Source organism: Siniperca chuatsi, linkage group LG10, assembly GCF_020085105.1.
Source record: "Siniperca chuatsi isolate FFG_IHB_CAS linkage group LG10, ASM2008510v1, whole genome shotgun sequence".
Taxonomy (NCBI): Eukaryota; Metazoa; Chordata; class Actinopteri; order Centrarchiformes; family Sinipercidae; genus Siniperca; species Siniperca chuatsi.
The window spans coordinates 1,748,553-1,763,950 of NC_058051.1; the positions used below are offsets into that span (position 1 = coordinate 1,748,553).

Sequence of the window (15,398 nt, forward strand, 5' to 3'; positions counted from 1 at the left end):
AAGGCGAGCTGCTGTAACAAAGAGTTTCCCTACGGGGATCAATAAAGGATTTCTGATTCTGATTCTGATTCTGGACAGATTCTGGACCTCACGATCCAGTTTCAACATTCAGTGCTACGCAGGAAGACTTTAATGATAATAGAAAGTATCGCTATCGATGTATTACTTGGTATCAGATTGAAACCAAATGCTGTGTTATCGCCCAGCCCTAACTTATTTTCCATGTATACATATGCACAGAGCTGTGCTGTATGGTCCAGTCACATTCAAAATGATGTATACAACTGATGATTTTAAAAATGCTCCTGACTGTGGAGCTGTAGCAGCCACATGAACTGTATTACTTGAGCTTTGTTGGAAAGTAGCAGGTGATGAATCTGTTCCACTGATGCCATTCTATGTAGACATGACAGCTGTGGTAGTACTACATGGGAAAAAGCGATCAATTGTCAATTGTCATCATGAGCGCCATAGTCGCCATATCAGTAAGAAACAACCAGATTCATGCTGTGGCTGCTGGATGTGAACAGTACCATTGTGACGTTGGATTGCTGTTATCTGTCTCCTAAGACCCTGGACATCATTTTATACACACATAATGATATGACATAATAAGGACATCTACCATCAGCAGGCCTTTTTAGTTACTCAGTCGAAGAAGATTTCTGTACTGTATACAACAGACATTATGCAGTATTACATCCTACATGCAGGGGTGGTCCTAGGGTCAGTGGAGACCTGGGACTCATGCATAGATTGATAAATATTGCAATATAAATAAGTCCTATGTAAATCAACTAGAATTATTATTATTATTATTGCAAACACACAGTTAACTGTCAAAAACAGCTCTTGCCTCCTTTAACATATCAAATCAAATCAAGTTTATTTATAAAGCACATTTAAAAACATACAAAGTTGACCAAAGTGCAGTACAATAACCTAACATAGATAGAATAAAATCACATAACATTGGTAGCCACAGGGGTGAAAGTAGGCCGATCCTGTCTGGTACACCGCACCACCAAAAGATTCAGTGCCACTACGCAGTAGTGGGGACAGCAGCTGGCTGCCAAAACCCACATTGAACAATTTGCCACGATTACATTTCCAACAAGAAAACACATCTGCTAACGTTGGGTCAACATAAACAACAGTTAGTTTTCTTATAAATTGCTTCTAAATTGGTCCAGTGTGTTTGTGCCCAGCACCTATCTGTGGATTGTTAATCCGTGCTGGAGGGAACCACGCTGCCTTTCCAAAACTGTTTCTGCTGGCTAACGTAAGCTTCTGCTGCAGCTGACATCTGCAGCTGATATCGAGTGCTGTGGGGTTTTGGCAGGCAGGCGTTTCTTGTAAAAATCTCACAAGTAAAATGACAGACAACATAAGTCGTGATGTTTCATGATGTTCAGTTTTATTCCAACAACACGGACAGCAGCAGGTCAAAAAAGCACTAGGTAGTTCTCTAACTCTGGCATACCGTAATAACCGTACACATCTTTATTTCCTAAACACACACAGTGCTCGGAAGGGTGCGTTTGAATTATTGTTCCCGTACTTTCAATTTTTTCATGACCAAACCAGCACTTTATTGATGCCATTTGTTTCTCTGGGCCCCTGCCAAACCTGACCAGTGATGACATGTTTAGTCGCATGTCTTCATTCCGCTGCTGGCTGTCGAGGTGGTGTCCAGCAAACGATGTGGGCTTTGTAGATAATTGATGGACTTTTTGGGAAGACCTGGTCTTATTAGGAGAGACGGCATTCATCCCATTTTGGATGGAGCAGCTCTCATAGCCAGGAATCTGGCCGAGTTTATTAGTGGACCAAAACCGTGACAACTCAGAGCTGAGACCAGGAGGCAGAGTTGCAGTCTTACATGCTTCTCTGTGCTTCCAGAGCAGTTACCCACCCAAAACTCCCAACCACTTAAATTAATAAAACCGAAAGTTAACAGAAGTTATAAATAAAAACCTAAACAAAATAGGAGAATTAAATGTGGAGTCTTAAACATCAGATCTCTGTCATCTATAGCTGTACTAGTGAACAAATTAATATCAGATTATTCAGATATTGACTCATTCTGTCTTACTGAAACCTGGCTGGGTCATGAAGAATATGTTGCCTAAATGAATCCACACCCAGTCATATTAATACTCATATTCCTCGAGGCACAGAGGAGGTGGAGTTGCAGCCATCTTCGACTCAAGCCGATTAATCATCACTAAACTGAAACTAAATAACTCATATAACTAGCCGTGTAAAGCTTGGAAGGGTGCGTTTGAATTATTGTTTCTGTACTTTCAACTTTTTCACGACCAAACCAGCACTTTATTGATGCAAACAATGTTTATCCTTTATTTATTCAGGGAAGTTTCACTGAGAGAAAGCCTCTCTTTTGCAGGAACGCCCTGATCACATTCACACAGTTACACACATTCACGCCTGGAAGCTGCAGCCGCAGTCTGATGTGCTGTCCACTGAGCAGCTCCACTGGAGTGGTTGGGGTTAAGGGTCTTGCTCAAGGGCACCTCAGCGGTGGTAATGAGGGAGGGGCAAGCGCTGCTTTTTTTAAAAGTTTAGTTGTAATTTTTGGTTTTGTCAACATTCACAAACGATTCTGTGGCACTTACACCATTTAAATACATCATTTGCTATACGTGATACAAGTGTTTCTAATTTCTTTCGACACCATACAGGTGTTAAAAAATGTCATGTGTGTGTTCAGGGATGCATGAAGCTTGAAGAGGAAACAAGTGGGCCTTAAGTTTAGCCTTAAAAGTGTCTACAGAGGGGGAACACTTAATTGAAAATGGTAAACTGTTCCAAAGCTTTGGGGCGGCTGCTGTAAATCCACGAACGCCCTTACCTCTTAGCCTCGAACAGGGACAGACAGGAGCAGACGTGGATCTTTATAGTTATTACTCATTGAACATTAATATTTTATCATTTTTCACCAGGCAATGCAAGTTTGAGCATTTACAGATAGATATATAGAGTATTATTAATCCTAATGGACAGCTGCAGCGTTACAGCAGCCAGGTCACACGTGAATCACAAAAACACCAACATCCGGGACACAACCTGCTCCACCTTCTCCCCTCTGGGAGGCGCTACAGAGCACTGTACGCCAAAACAACCAGACACAAGAACAGTTTCTACAGACAGGTCATCACTCTGATGAACCGTCTGACACTATATATATTTTATATTTTAAATACACAGTTTTTACCATGTAAATATCACTGTCTGCTGTATATACTGTATACTGACATGTATACATGCAGATACTGTACATACCTTGAATGTGCTTGAGTAGAACATTACCCTACATACATTACGTTTTAAATAAATGTAAGTTTATTTTATCTCCTCACAGCCATCCACTCTAAATAGCAGACTTTCTGTGAACGCTCAGTTCTTATCACTTACAAATACTGCCATCTACTGGCTACCTGTCAGAACACATCAAACCTGTTGCAAGAAATCTTGGTGTCCTGTTTGATAGCAATTTATGTTTTGAGCAACTTATCACTAAGCTTGTCCAATCATGTTTTTATCACCTCAGAAATAGAGAGGTAAAAGTCTTTAGGAGGGTCTGCTGACAATATTCCTTTCCTACAGTTCACTATAATGACTGAAAAACAATATGACAAACACAAGAACGTTATCACAGTAGAAAATATTTCAGATATTTTTAACTGTTTTAATCTCAATATATTGACTAATGAGCAAGTAAAAACACTTCTCTTAAAAGGTGCTTATGTGAAAGTTAATACCTAACTTCAGCCACTAGAGGTCAGGAGTGCACAGTTATAAAGGAGTCTGATGATGTCAATCATGAATCTGACAGCCTGAACTCATTTAGTCCAAGTCCAAGCTTTCATATCCAGCTGTTAGCAGTGAAGCACATGACTGTCGTCAGGATACTGAGCCATATAACAGAGTCCGAGGCTGAACGAGCCGTCCTAAACCTGGTCACCACCACTCATTACCACTGTCAGTAATCTGAACGGTCATTTAGGAACAAAGATGGATTCAGACAGTGGAGGTAAGAGGGAACCAAAATGTGTTGGACAACTAAACTTTCAGAGCTCTGCAATCAGTGACTTGAATCTACAGTACAACCCACAGACATCAGCAGACGTCTTTCACGCTCACTTCCTCCCTGGTAATGCTGTCAGGCCTGCACTGCAGCCATCTTCACCTTCAGTCTGCTCTTCAGCAAGTCAAACACATGTTCAATAGATATCAGACACCTTTGAGATTCAGATGAGTTAGTCAAGGCAAGGAAACTTTATTTGTATTGCAACTTTGAAACAGAGAGGCAGTTCAAAGTGTGTAACACAAAGTGAAGGAATGCATTAGAACAACATTCAAAACAATAAAAAGCAAAGTAAAATTAAATAAATTTAAAACAATACAATGAGATACATTAAACAATAGATACAAGTCTGGCAGAAGGCACACTGCTTTGTTACAGGACAAAAGCTTTAAAGCCTACATCACGAATACAGAATTTAAGACCCACATGTAGTGACACACTGGTCACTGGGAAGTGACAAGTTACAGCAGCGGTGAGAGAGGCATTCGTGTAAATCCTGCGTTCAAAATGTTATCAGTAAAATAGTCATTATGCAGAAAATGGCTGTGTGTAACACTGTGTTTAGTGCTGCTATATATTACTGGGTTGGTACTGATCCATGAATGTGTAAGTAGCATTTTACTCTTGTAGTTGCTCATGGTCGAGTTAATATTAACTACTTAATATACTGTTGCTTAATGTTATTGCCAACAACGCATCATAGATTATAAGCTGATGGTGCAAAACCCTGATCGACAAAGTAATTAGTAATTATAGTTAAATTTATAAATGTCTCATTGATGAAAAGCTGTGAAAGAAAAGGTTGAAAAGGTCCAAAATATTGTGTCTTTAAGAAGCTCAGTGTCCTGCGTTCCTTCACACCTGTCTACCAGGTGTGCATTAGCTAGACTTGTTAATGAAAAGTAAAATCACAATTAAACATTGAAACACACATATGGGAAATTAAGCCCAAAAGAAATAAAAGTGGTGAAGAAAAGGCTCTCTGTAAAAATAGGTTTCATCCTTAAAGGGAGCAGAACACAGAATAGTTACTTATGCTTACTCCTTGATATGGTAACATTTTAGCAAACATTTGCCTATTTCAGTCTGTTCACACAGAGAAAATGAGCCTCTTGTCATTATTATTATCCAAGTCATAAGGGCTTAAATAACTAAGCTGGTTTTTCAAAATATAACTTTCTTTGTGTCATTTTACATCTCACAGGATGTGGTTCATTTACAGTACACATCTGACAAAGTGACCGAAAGTCGGTCGTCTTTGAAAACCGCTGAACATTTTGTAAACATGAGACTGGTCTCAAACTTTCATGGCGACATTAATTCACAACAATGGTTCCAAACTAGGATCCAGATTTTCCCGTAAACATCAGGTCACGTCCGCAGCGACTCTTCCTGCGATGAGACTGTTAACTAGGATTCAAACATTTCAGGAGGCGAGGAGGCAAATAAAATCAGACAATCAAAAAGAATCCAGAAATAAAAAGGAAATTAATACCGAACAATATAAAACAAGACAAAGATAAATACAATAATAAAAAACAGCAATAATGAAACAGATATGTTGGAAATAAAACAGTGTGCTAGCATTAATAAAAAGCTTCTTTTTTTTTTTAAAGATACGTTTTGAAAAGTGATTTAAAAGATGTCACTCTATTAGGGCTTAAAAGCCAAAATGAAAAATCATTCAAACACAGGCATCGGCATATGTGGCAGGTTATCCAGTCAGGAGATGACTTGTCATTTCATCATAAATAAATACAGAAAGCACGAGGAAGACCCGAGGAAGACCATCTGTGGTTGAAATAATTCCACTCATATCCACATCAAATAAAGACAGTTTGTGCCTGTCTTTTTTATTATTCTTTTTATTTTAAGTTCCTCGCTAACCAAGTCATTTTTTCAGTAAATACGTTTGTACTCTCACTCAGGTAGTTATTTTGATGATTACTTTACTTCTACTTGAGCCATAAACGTTTGAGTTTGAGTAAACTACAGTTTTTGGCTACTCTACCCACCTCTGGTCTCGTTAATAGTTTTTGGTCAACAATGGAGCTCGGTGGCTCAGAGGAATAAGGCAAGGCAAGTTTATTTATGCATCATATTTCAGCAACAAGGCAACGCCAAGTGCTTCACACAAAACATCAAAAGCATTGCGACAAAGTGCAAAAGAAACACACCACAAAGGTCATTAAAGAGCCAAGAGAACAGAAAATAAAAACAAGCTAAAATAGAACGAGAGGTATAAAATACAAGAATAATTCAGTGGTTGAGACTAAGCAAAACTCAATACTTGTTAGTACGATCTAATACTTACTGTTTTGGGTCTTTTCATAAGACTGACAATTTTTTTTGATGATCATGTAATTTCATTCTCTGATCATCTGGTTTATCAGTGATGTTTAAGGAACTACACTGCAGATTGAAGTCTCTGCTGGTGACAACAGAGATGAACCTGTAACAGCTGTCTCATATGGATGTGTCTAATCGTTACTGGTTTGGATCTTTTCATAAGACTGACTGACAATAAGAAAAAAGTTGACAGAAAAAGGTCCACATGCTGAATATCACAGGCTCCCAGGAGTTTAATGAGGAATGTTTCAATTATAAAGGCATTTTTTCACCTGATCAACCGTCTGTCTAATTAATCTCTTGGGAAGCTGCGATGTTCAGCATGTGGACTACCTCTCTCTCTACCATACGCTGCTTTGCTGCTGCACCTGTACCCACCTGGGGTTGGACGTGCACAGTGCACACTATCCAGCCTCTCTGCTTTTGATCAGAGTGACCATCATGTTGCAGTTCAGGACTCGTCGTATCCGTCTTCTGTTCCAGCTGTTTGTTCTTGTTCATGACAGTTAAAGTCCAGTTTCAGCCTGCCAGGTGTTCAGATCCAGCTGTGAGCTCTCTGACCACCAGAGAAGAAGAAGAAAGCCTACATGTACAGTTACAGGAAGACGATTCGCTGGAAGTCTGTAGCGGTGTGACTTCAGTCTCTGTACAGTAACATCTGTGTGAGATAATGATCCAGACTGTAGACCAGCAGTTCTGTAGAGGACGGGTTCAGCTTGTAGCACAGTGCAGGACCTTCAGCTGGGACTGTTTCATTTCTGTACACTGCAAAGACAATGTGCCAGCATCCAACTGGATTATGACTGGATTCTAGAGATCATTCACTTTGATGCGTCCTGTCTGCACGTTTAAACAGGAAGTGTCTCAACCTGAGGAGAGAAACATTTAGTTTAAGCAGAAACATCTGGTACATTTGTAAAGACATCAGAGAGTGTTTGAAGGTTTGAAGCAAATCTTACCTCTGTTTTGGCATCTTTTCTTCTTTATGAACCATACAGCTACAGACGCTCCAATTAATAAAAAAATCACAACAACAGCAGCAACAATGATCCCAGTTCCTGTCGTGTCTGAACTTTGTTCTCCACATTCAGCATCAGCTGAAGCAGTTCCTGCTCTCACCAGCTGAAGATTTATTGATCCACATCTGGAATGATAGAGGGACATTTTTTACAGGAACATTTGTAGGAAACCATGAATTCACTGCTGTTGGAAGAATTCAGGTGTCTGATATGAAGCTTCTCTTACTGTGTGTGTGGCCGACAGGATGTAAATGTCCCATCTGAAAATGTCCCCCCACTGCAGTCAGAGCACTCTGTGTCTCTTAACGCTGTTCCTGTACCAATACAAATGAGATATATTGAACCAGTTCAGCGTACATATTATGAAAGGATCAAAGTGTTATATGACATCATTACACTTCATCAGACATGTCTGATTTAATTTCAGTAGATTTAAAAACATTTCTTTGTTTCAAGTTTTGATATTTCAGGAAAAATGAATTCTTTGAAGTATGATGAGATGTTGTAGTGCAGCTCTTTTCTCATAATCACAGAGCAAGATGGGATTTTGATTCACTGTAAAGGAGGAATAATATTATATATAATCTTAAATAATAGTACTAATATGTTGATGCCAGTTAACAACTAGATTGTCAGGAAATGACATAACTTGCAGTTCAACACAGCAGTTTAAACTTTTGTCTTGTGGCCAGTGTAACATCCATCTGTCTGGGTAACGGCCGTAATAACATGAAAACGAGGAAAGTGATTTATGAAGAGAAAACTATGTTTTTACCACGAAATAAAACAAATGATCCCGACAGAAAGAACAAGATTCTTCTGCTTTTGTCTGCTCTTGAACCAGTGTTGTCCACGTCAGTTAATCTTTCCTTAATATCATAAATAATTTAAGCTTAGAAACTTCATATTTCTGAACCAGAACCTTCAGTATTTGGATCAAGTAACTCGTGAAAAAGAAGGTGTGTCATTAAGTGGCTAAAGCCGTTATTTCAGTGTACCTGATACATATCTAACCAACATTTACAGAAGGTAAATATAAGCATGGGATCGGACTTTGCATCGGCACATACCCAAAACTGCACACTGTAACTAATCAGCTTCAGTGGTTTTACTCAGTCGGTTGACCATCTGAAAGTTCCCTCATTGACGGCTACAGGCTGACTGGATGACTCAACTGGTCTGAACTTAGCGCTTTCTACAAATTTATTGTGGTGCTTCTGTTCTGCCATCTAGTGGTCAGAAATCACCACTTGCAGCTTTAATGAGCAAGTTGTCGATGAGGTCAGTTTCCCTGAACTTTAAAACTTAAACTATACCTATAACCTTAAAGTCAGCACAAGAAAACCAACCTTTCTGACGGATGTATTGTCCTGGTCGACAGCTTGTGTAGTTTCTGTGCGGCAGGCCGCCACGCCGCCGCCTGCAGAGTCCACACAGTAGAATCCCTCCAGTGGTTCACAAACTGCATCTGATGTTGTTGTACATGACGTCTTTGTCTTTAAACCAGAACCTGTCAACACATGTAGAGGTTACATATGGAGATACTAAACCTTTATTCTGTTTAATCTACTAGAGAGTAACATGTTAATTTTTATGACACCTTTAGTAAATGTGAAATAATAGTTTCTCCAAGTTATGAATATATATATCATCTGCATAAATGACTTGTCTTGTCCTTTGTTTCTGCATGCAGTCTGTCATTTTTCATCAGTGCAAAATCAGTAATGTGCAGTAAACTCGTCAAAATGAGTCTCTGCATCTTTGCAATGACATTGTCTTCAACAGTTTCCTCAGTTCTTACACAGCATTAACAGTGGGACCTGCCGTAATAAGCCGACTTACTGCCTTTAACTGTAGGCTTGGTCATAAGTTTCTACTAATAATTAGGAAATATTAATAGAAATCTACCTGCATCACAGTTTGTACAGGGAAAACATTGTGTACGTCCAGTAGGCTGATTCATGAAGGTTTTCTCTTCGCAGGGCAAACAGGAAGTACTGCTGAACTCTGTGCAATCTGTTTTAACTCGACTTCCTGTTGAAAAGAAAACCAACAATTTAATTTCATGCAACATAATGTTTCTATTAAATCAAAGTGTATAATCTTGAGGGTAAAGCGCACGTTGTGAGCTCGGCAAAGAGACACACACTGCTGTCTACTACAGAGTCATTCTTTTACTGTCGGAATAAAACTCCAGTCAGATGCAGGAAGTTCACCGATACGTTTCACCTGTGAACATAAACAGCACCAACCGTGGGAGTAAGACTGACTCCACTGATCTGCACACAAGTGCTTGATTCTGGTAATCACTGCTGGCACCTGGCAGTATAACAGAAAGACTCTGTATGTAACTGAAAGTGAGATATTCCTTTAACATTCAGATGGATCTTACCAGCAGGACACATTGGACAGCATTTATTCCCTATCAGATACTCTGCTCGCTGACATGTGAGGGTCTGTCCTCTGAAGACACTCATCACAAGTATCTGTGAAGAGTAAGACAAGGTTTTCTGTCTCAGTGAAGCTTGTTGAAATGAAAACATACTGCAAATCAAATCCATGGATAGAAGCTGTTGAAATGAGCTCTGATAGAAAGCAGGCAGCACTTTGTGTTTGTGTAGATCCGTTTCAGTCACCCAGATAGTTAATGTCCAAAAATACAAAGTAAAACCACATTACCACATCCACGACAGCTAAAAGTACCGACTGAGATGTTGCTGCTCGTTCTACGAATCATTAGGAGTTCATCATTTCACCTTTGCAGGTGAGTTATATGAATTGCTGCTAAGCAAAAAAAAAGTAATAACATGATTTTACCAGAAGCTGCAGCCGTCAGAGGTTTTCCTCTAAACATCATTTTGGACGGCAGGATCACAGTTTTCATGGGCTGAAGACGTCCTCTCACTGAGATCTGGGATGAAGTGAGATGTAAAATCCAAACAGGGACGCCGTCTGGAAACTGAAAGAAAACATATCCATGTAGAGATTACACTACCCGCTAAGCAAACAGTTTATTTCCAGCTTTCTGCAGCGAGCGGCCGTCTTCAACATCATGTGAATGAGAAACCTGGCTGACACAGCTACATTTGTGCTGGAGAAACCTGATGTTTAGGTTTCAACTGTCCACACATGACCGGGTGCAGAACCGCTTTAAAGCAGCCTGAGCTTCTGTTTTTCTACAGCGAGCGACACTGAGCTTTGCTCCAGTGCTACCTTGGGTGTTGCACACTAACTGTTTTTTACTGCTGCTGAGATTTGCATCCCCTGTTTTTCAGTTTTTATGAAATTCTCACTGTGAAGTCAAAAGGGCTGGAATCCAATTTAAAACTATTTGACTCCAGGTCTCCAGAGACAAAGTTAAGGACTAACCCCACCTGCCCTTTTAGGAACGCCTCTAACAAGCTGAGATCAGAGATTAAGGAACTGGATGGATGCCATGAAGCTGCAGTGCTGCATCTTTTAACACCGCCAGTCAATCGACAACAAACACATTTGCCTGGCAGACAGAGAAGAGGCATTCGGGCTCCCTGCCACACCTGGACTCCCATCAGTCCTCTTCTTTCCTCTACTGGACTTGGACCTACTGCATCCTCTGGTAGCCCCCATCACCGCCAAGGAGCGGGCTCAACATCTGCACATCCAATCAATTCAATTCAATTCAGCTGGGCTTTATTGACATGGGAGAGGTTTACATGGCCAAAACAAGTGTGAAATAAAACATGTACATAAACAGAAGAATCGTGCTATTAAAACTCCATATGTACAGAAAAGCAAAGTAAGATATAAAAATGACATGATGACTGAACCTGATCTGGTCTCACACAGGACACAGCGCCTCACTGCAGCTCTAATGTAGCTTTGGAGCATATAAAGCTGCTCTGACTCAACACACGAGGGTGCTTGGCTGTAAGAGAGACCGGCCAGTCCCCATCAGGGTTTTTGGCCCCTATTTGGATCTGGGTCCTTTAATATTGATTATGTGCTGACAGAGCAAGAACCGGGCCTGACTGTAAACGTTCAGAAACTACAGACTGAAGATCAAAGAAGGTTGAATCCTGTTTAAACAGAAATCTTTCCAGTGTCTGGTCTCTTTAACTGAACTCGGATCTGGACCCACAGCAGCCGGGCTGCAGGACTTTCAGCGGTAATATAACAGCAGCTGGCTCTGCAGAGTTACACTGAGTTACTTCTTTAATACCACGACAAAAGGAGACCGACTCACCTGGTTTCAGCGTCTCAGAAAAACTGATGCAGCTCCACTGTCCGTCCCGATCCTTCACAGAAAATAATGATAAATGATGATTGATAATGAGCCTCAGTACTGTTTATCTCATTATTAGATTCATTTGGCTTCTGTCAGAGTGTGCATGAAGCCACTCACTGCTTTTACACCTCGACCTTGTTCTGGTGTACGGCCCTGAAACTGAACATGTAATAGTCTTTCCACAGAATCCTTCTTCATCGGATCATTATTTAATAACTCTGTAATATAACAGCAGCTGGCTCTGCAGAGTTTTACTGCGTTACTTCTTTAATGAAATATATCGAGAGAAAAGACGAACGACTCACCTGGTTTCAGAAAAACTGATGCAGCTCCACTGTCCGTCCCGATCCTTCAAAGTAAAATAAAATATAATAATATTATTTGTAATAATAATAAAATAAAAACACAGCTGGCAGCCATACACTGTATAATGGGGACATTTTGACAAAACAAACACTTGTGATTAGTGCCCATGTTGTGTTTCGTTTCTGTTTCCAGCAATACAATAAAATAAATGGCTACCAAAACTTCAGCTGCAGTTGCATTAAAGGATTTGGATGCAAATGTATCCATCAGTAGTGCATCACAAAGATGTAATGCAGGACAGCAGCTGCAGTGGCCGACTGAAGGCTTGAAGATGTCTCTTGCGTCCCTGGTATGCTTTCTGATGGTCCCCTAAAGTAGACAGCTATACACCTTTACATGGAGAACTTTGTGTATGACAGGGCTCATAAAGGTGCAGAGGACGACGATCCTGTCTCTGCATCAGGGCTTTATTCTCTCCATCAAAGGCAACTGGTTAGTTTTCACAAACAGACTTGGATCTGCTTCAGTTAACCAAACAGTTACCAAGACATTTCCAGCTTCGTTACTACTCATCATCAGAAGCAAATGATGAGTAAAAGCTCACACGGCCGTCTCCCTCTCCCCTGCACAGCACTGAGGAGTGGACTTTGAGAAAAACAGCAGCTTCATTCGTTTCAGCTAAAGTAACATCTGTTTTTTCGTTGCTATGTTTCTGCACAATGTGGACACAGAAGGCGTAAGAGACATTTAAACTCCACTTTAACTTTATTAGGTTAAAAATCTTAAAGCATGAGTTTGTCCCAACTCATTGTATTTATATCAGTACCCATTTACATGCTCAACGATGAATAAATCCAACTTTCAGCTGCAGATGAAATGACAACAATAAAGTGATGATAAAGTACAGGTCAGGAGGACATATGATCTGTGTTATTAAAATCAAAGAGGTGACGTAGTGTCTAAACAAAGTGCTCACTGGTTTTATTGTCAGTCCATTATGTGTAGCCTCCACAGTCTAAAATGCTGCATGTTGTACTACTTTCAGTATTTTTCTGTCACCAGTTGCTGAGGTTTCATTAATGGGTGTGACAATTAGACACCAAGTTACAGTTCTTATTAAAACAAAAGCATTCTCAGCTTTTATTCTGAAGGCGCACAGACTGGAAGTTGAACCCTCCCTCTGGGTTTGAATTTGTTTTTTTTAGAGATACTGGTATTCCCCTAACCAATCTTGCTTTACTTTCACTTCTGAGACTTTGTGCTCACAGTGATCTGATTGGTTCCCCACAGACTGTAGTTCCTTGTTCCTTCATCAGTGACCTGCACATTAATGATCTTGTTGACTTGTATTTCCTTAAATACGCAGACACTCTGGTGTCATCAGAGATATGCTGACATGAGGATGACTAAGTGTACTTGTATAACTTGTGTTATGTTCTGCATTTGCACATGTTGCATACAGAGCTCGGGGACCTTTTTCAGTCCTCTAAGACGCCAATAAGAACTCTAAGATCTGTTTTCATTTCAAATGAGGGTACACATGCAGATGTTGCCTGTCCTCCAGCACACACAGACTAAACAAACTTTAATACATAAAACTATAAATCGAATTCAAACTGTCACACTGTTATATCATAATGTCACTAACATTTCTGCACCCCTTCTTTAGCCCTGTCCAAGTTAGTCTTCTGTTCTTAACTGAACATTTAAATGTGACCCTGTAATATAAAGGCAATATTTATTTATGAAGCAGGACAGGTGGTACGTTTGTTTTGTAAATCTCATCAATATTAACATCGTAACAAGGAATACGTGGAAATGGGCCGGTAGAAACTGCAGATTTATTATCTTTATCATCAAATATTTTATCTCCCCATTTATATCCATGAGGGTAGGCTAAATAACAGAAATACCTCTCTGTATAATGGACTACAGTAGCACAAACTACATCCTCCAAATGATCACATGTTGAATCAACACGTCTCTGAAACAGTTTCAGCAAAAGTTCAATTATGAACTTGAGCCTCTGGCCTCCACAGTTGAAAGCCTGAGTAGGAGGTGTGTCCTGACCAAGAGCTCTGAACGTTTTAGCTGTCTTTTTTGTCTGCACCTGTGGATAAAAAATGTTACTACCACGACTGGACTTGGTTTTATTAGTCATTTTGATCCCTTCTCTTTCACTTCATCATGTTTACAGTTGTGTGAGCTATGGCAAGCCGTTTTAATATTTATTAGCTATACAGGATATTCATTACTGATATCTGCAACGTCATTTTGCCTAGTAAGATTCAAAAAACATTTGCCATTCATGTGTATGGGGTTTCTTATTACAGAGATCTACAATTTAGTTGCAGATGTCCACAATGTGAATGACTAGTTGTAATTCCAATTTCAGATGTCTACAATTTAATTGTGAATAGTCATAATTGACTTGATACATTGTCCTTTTTTAGATATTTTAAATTGAGATTGCACTAGACAGAATGAGTTGTAGATATCTCAAACTGGAGTTAGGAATAGTCGTAATTTAATTATAGATATCTATTATCAAGTTATATGTGATTAGAGATATCTCATATCATAACTTTCATTCTGCCTAGTCAAAACTCTAATTCAAGATATCTGTAATTACATTTTGACTATGTCGTCGGCCCACTTTGATTATGCACTAGCCCACATCCACGCCACGCCGGCTCCTAATTTAACTCAGAATAAACCATGCATTTGGCAAATGAAGTGGTATCTAACACAAGTTTGGCTGGAGGTACTGTAGGTAGTAAGCTAGTTAGCCGGACATGCTAATGTTAGCAGCTTATGTTACAGCCATAGACTGTATAAAAAGATGGACGACATGACAGCCCCCCAAAAGTCAACATCTCGATCGCCCCCTGGAGCAGTTATGGCCCTGAATGGAAGGAGAGTGATGGAGTTCATTCAGTAGGTTGTTGAGTCTAATTTGCTGTTTCCCCGAGACTGATGACTCATTTTCCAGTCACGTACAGAGACATCCAGCATGGTGCTTCAGAGGGAAACTTTGTCCATATAATACTGTCTCTGCTGAGCTGGTGAAGACTTCCAGCCATCTCTGGGAAGTGGGAGTCATAGAGATGAATGAGTTGGCTTGTTACAAAGGGACTTTTACCAAGCTCCTGTTTGACTTTTAGTATTTAGTTTCTGTCTCATGTTAAACATGTCTCTAAATCACCAAACTGGGATTTCTAGTCTAAATCCTTGTTCAGTAACATCAGTTATCTCTTGTGTCTTATCTATCTATCTTTTACAGATGTGTTCCCGGTACTGTTGGAAGGGTTTCTAATGAAAAGACCGAAGAACGAGGCTGATCATGATTACA

The 15,398-nt window shown here is 39.9% G+C and overlaps 3 protein-coding genes, 1 long non-coding RNA gene and 1 pseudogene across 7 annotated transcripts in view; 1 reads left to right on the forward strand and 4 right to left on the reverse strand.

The window, feature by feature from the left end:
- Nucleotides 1-6,850, forward strand: part of LOC122882484 — a 22,112-nt gene extending 15,262 nt beyond the window's left edge. Inside the window, exon 2 of the long non-coding RNA XR_006379381.1 lies at nucleotides 6,657-6,850. This is a non-coding gene — a long non-coding RNA (uncharacterized LOC122882484). The remainder of the gene's footprint in view (nucleotides 1-6,656) is intronic.
- Nucleotides 1-12,060, reverse strand: part of LOC122882481 (tumor necrosis factor receptor superfamily member 14-like) — a 27,427-nt gene extending 15,367 nt beyond the window's left edge. For 2 of the 3 annotated variants that reach the window (XM_044209910.1, XM_044209906.1), the window contains exons 1-2: nucleotides 12,046-12,060; nucleotides 11,699-11,750 (exon numbers count right to left, since the gene is read on the reverse strand). Coding sequence is in view for 1 of the 3 variants with exons in the window: in XM_044209911.1 (XP_044065846.1) it covers nucleotides 11,699-11,750; nucleotides 11,858-11,938 (133 nt within the window). In the remaining 2 variants the exon portion in view is untranslated. The other variant, XM_044209911.1, reaches the window with a different exon arrangement.
- The window catches only part of si:ch211-261n11.8 (tumor necrosis factor receptor superfamily member 14), a 23,733-nt gene continuing 12,611 nt past the window's right edge, over nucleotides 4,277-15,398 (reverse strand). The window contains exon 10 of the transcript XR_006379380.1: nucleotides 4,277-6,560. The gene's annotated coding sequence lies outside the window, so the exon portion shown is untranslated. The remainder of the gene's footprint in view (nucleotides 6,561-15,398) is intronic.
- Nucleotides 7,186-10,074, reverse strand: LOC122882482 (annotated as a pseudogene).
- The window catches only part of LOC122882479 (tumor necrosis factor receptor superfamily member 5-like), a 44,056-nt gene continuing 38,960 nt past the window's right edge, over nucleotides 10,303-15,398 (reverse strand). For both annotated transcript variants that reach the window (XR_006379377.1, XR_006379378.1), the window contains one exon: nucleotides 10,303-10,435. The gene's annotated coding sequence lies outside the window, so the exon portion shown is untranslated. The remainder of the gene's footprint in view (nucleotides 10,436-15,398) is intronic.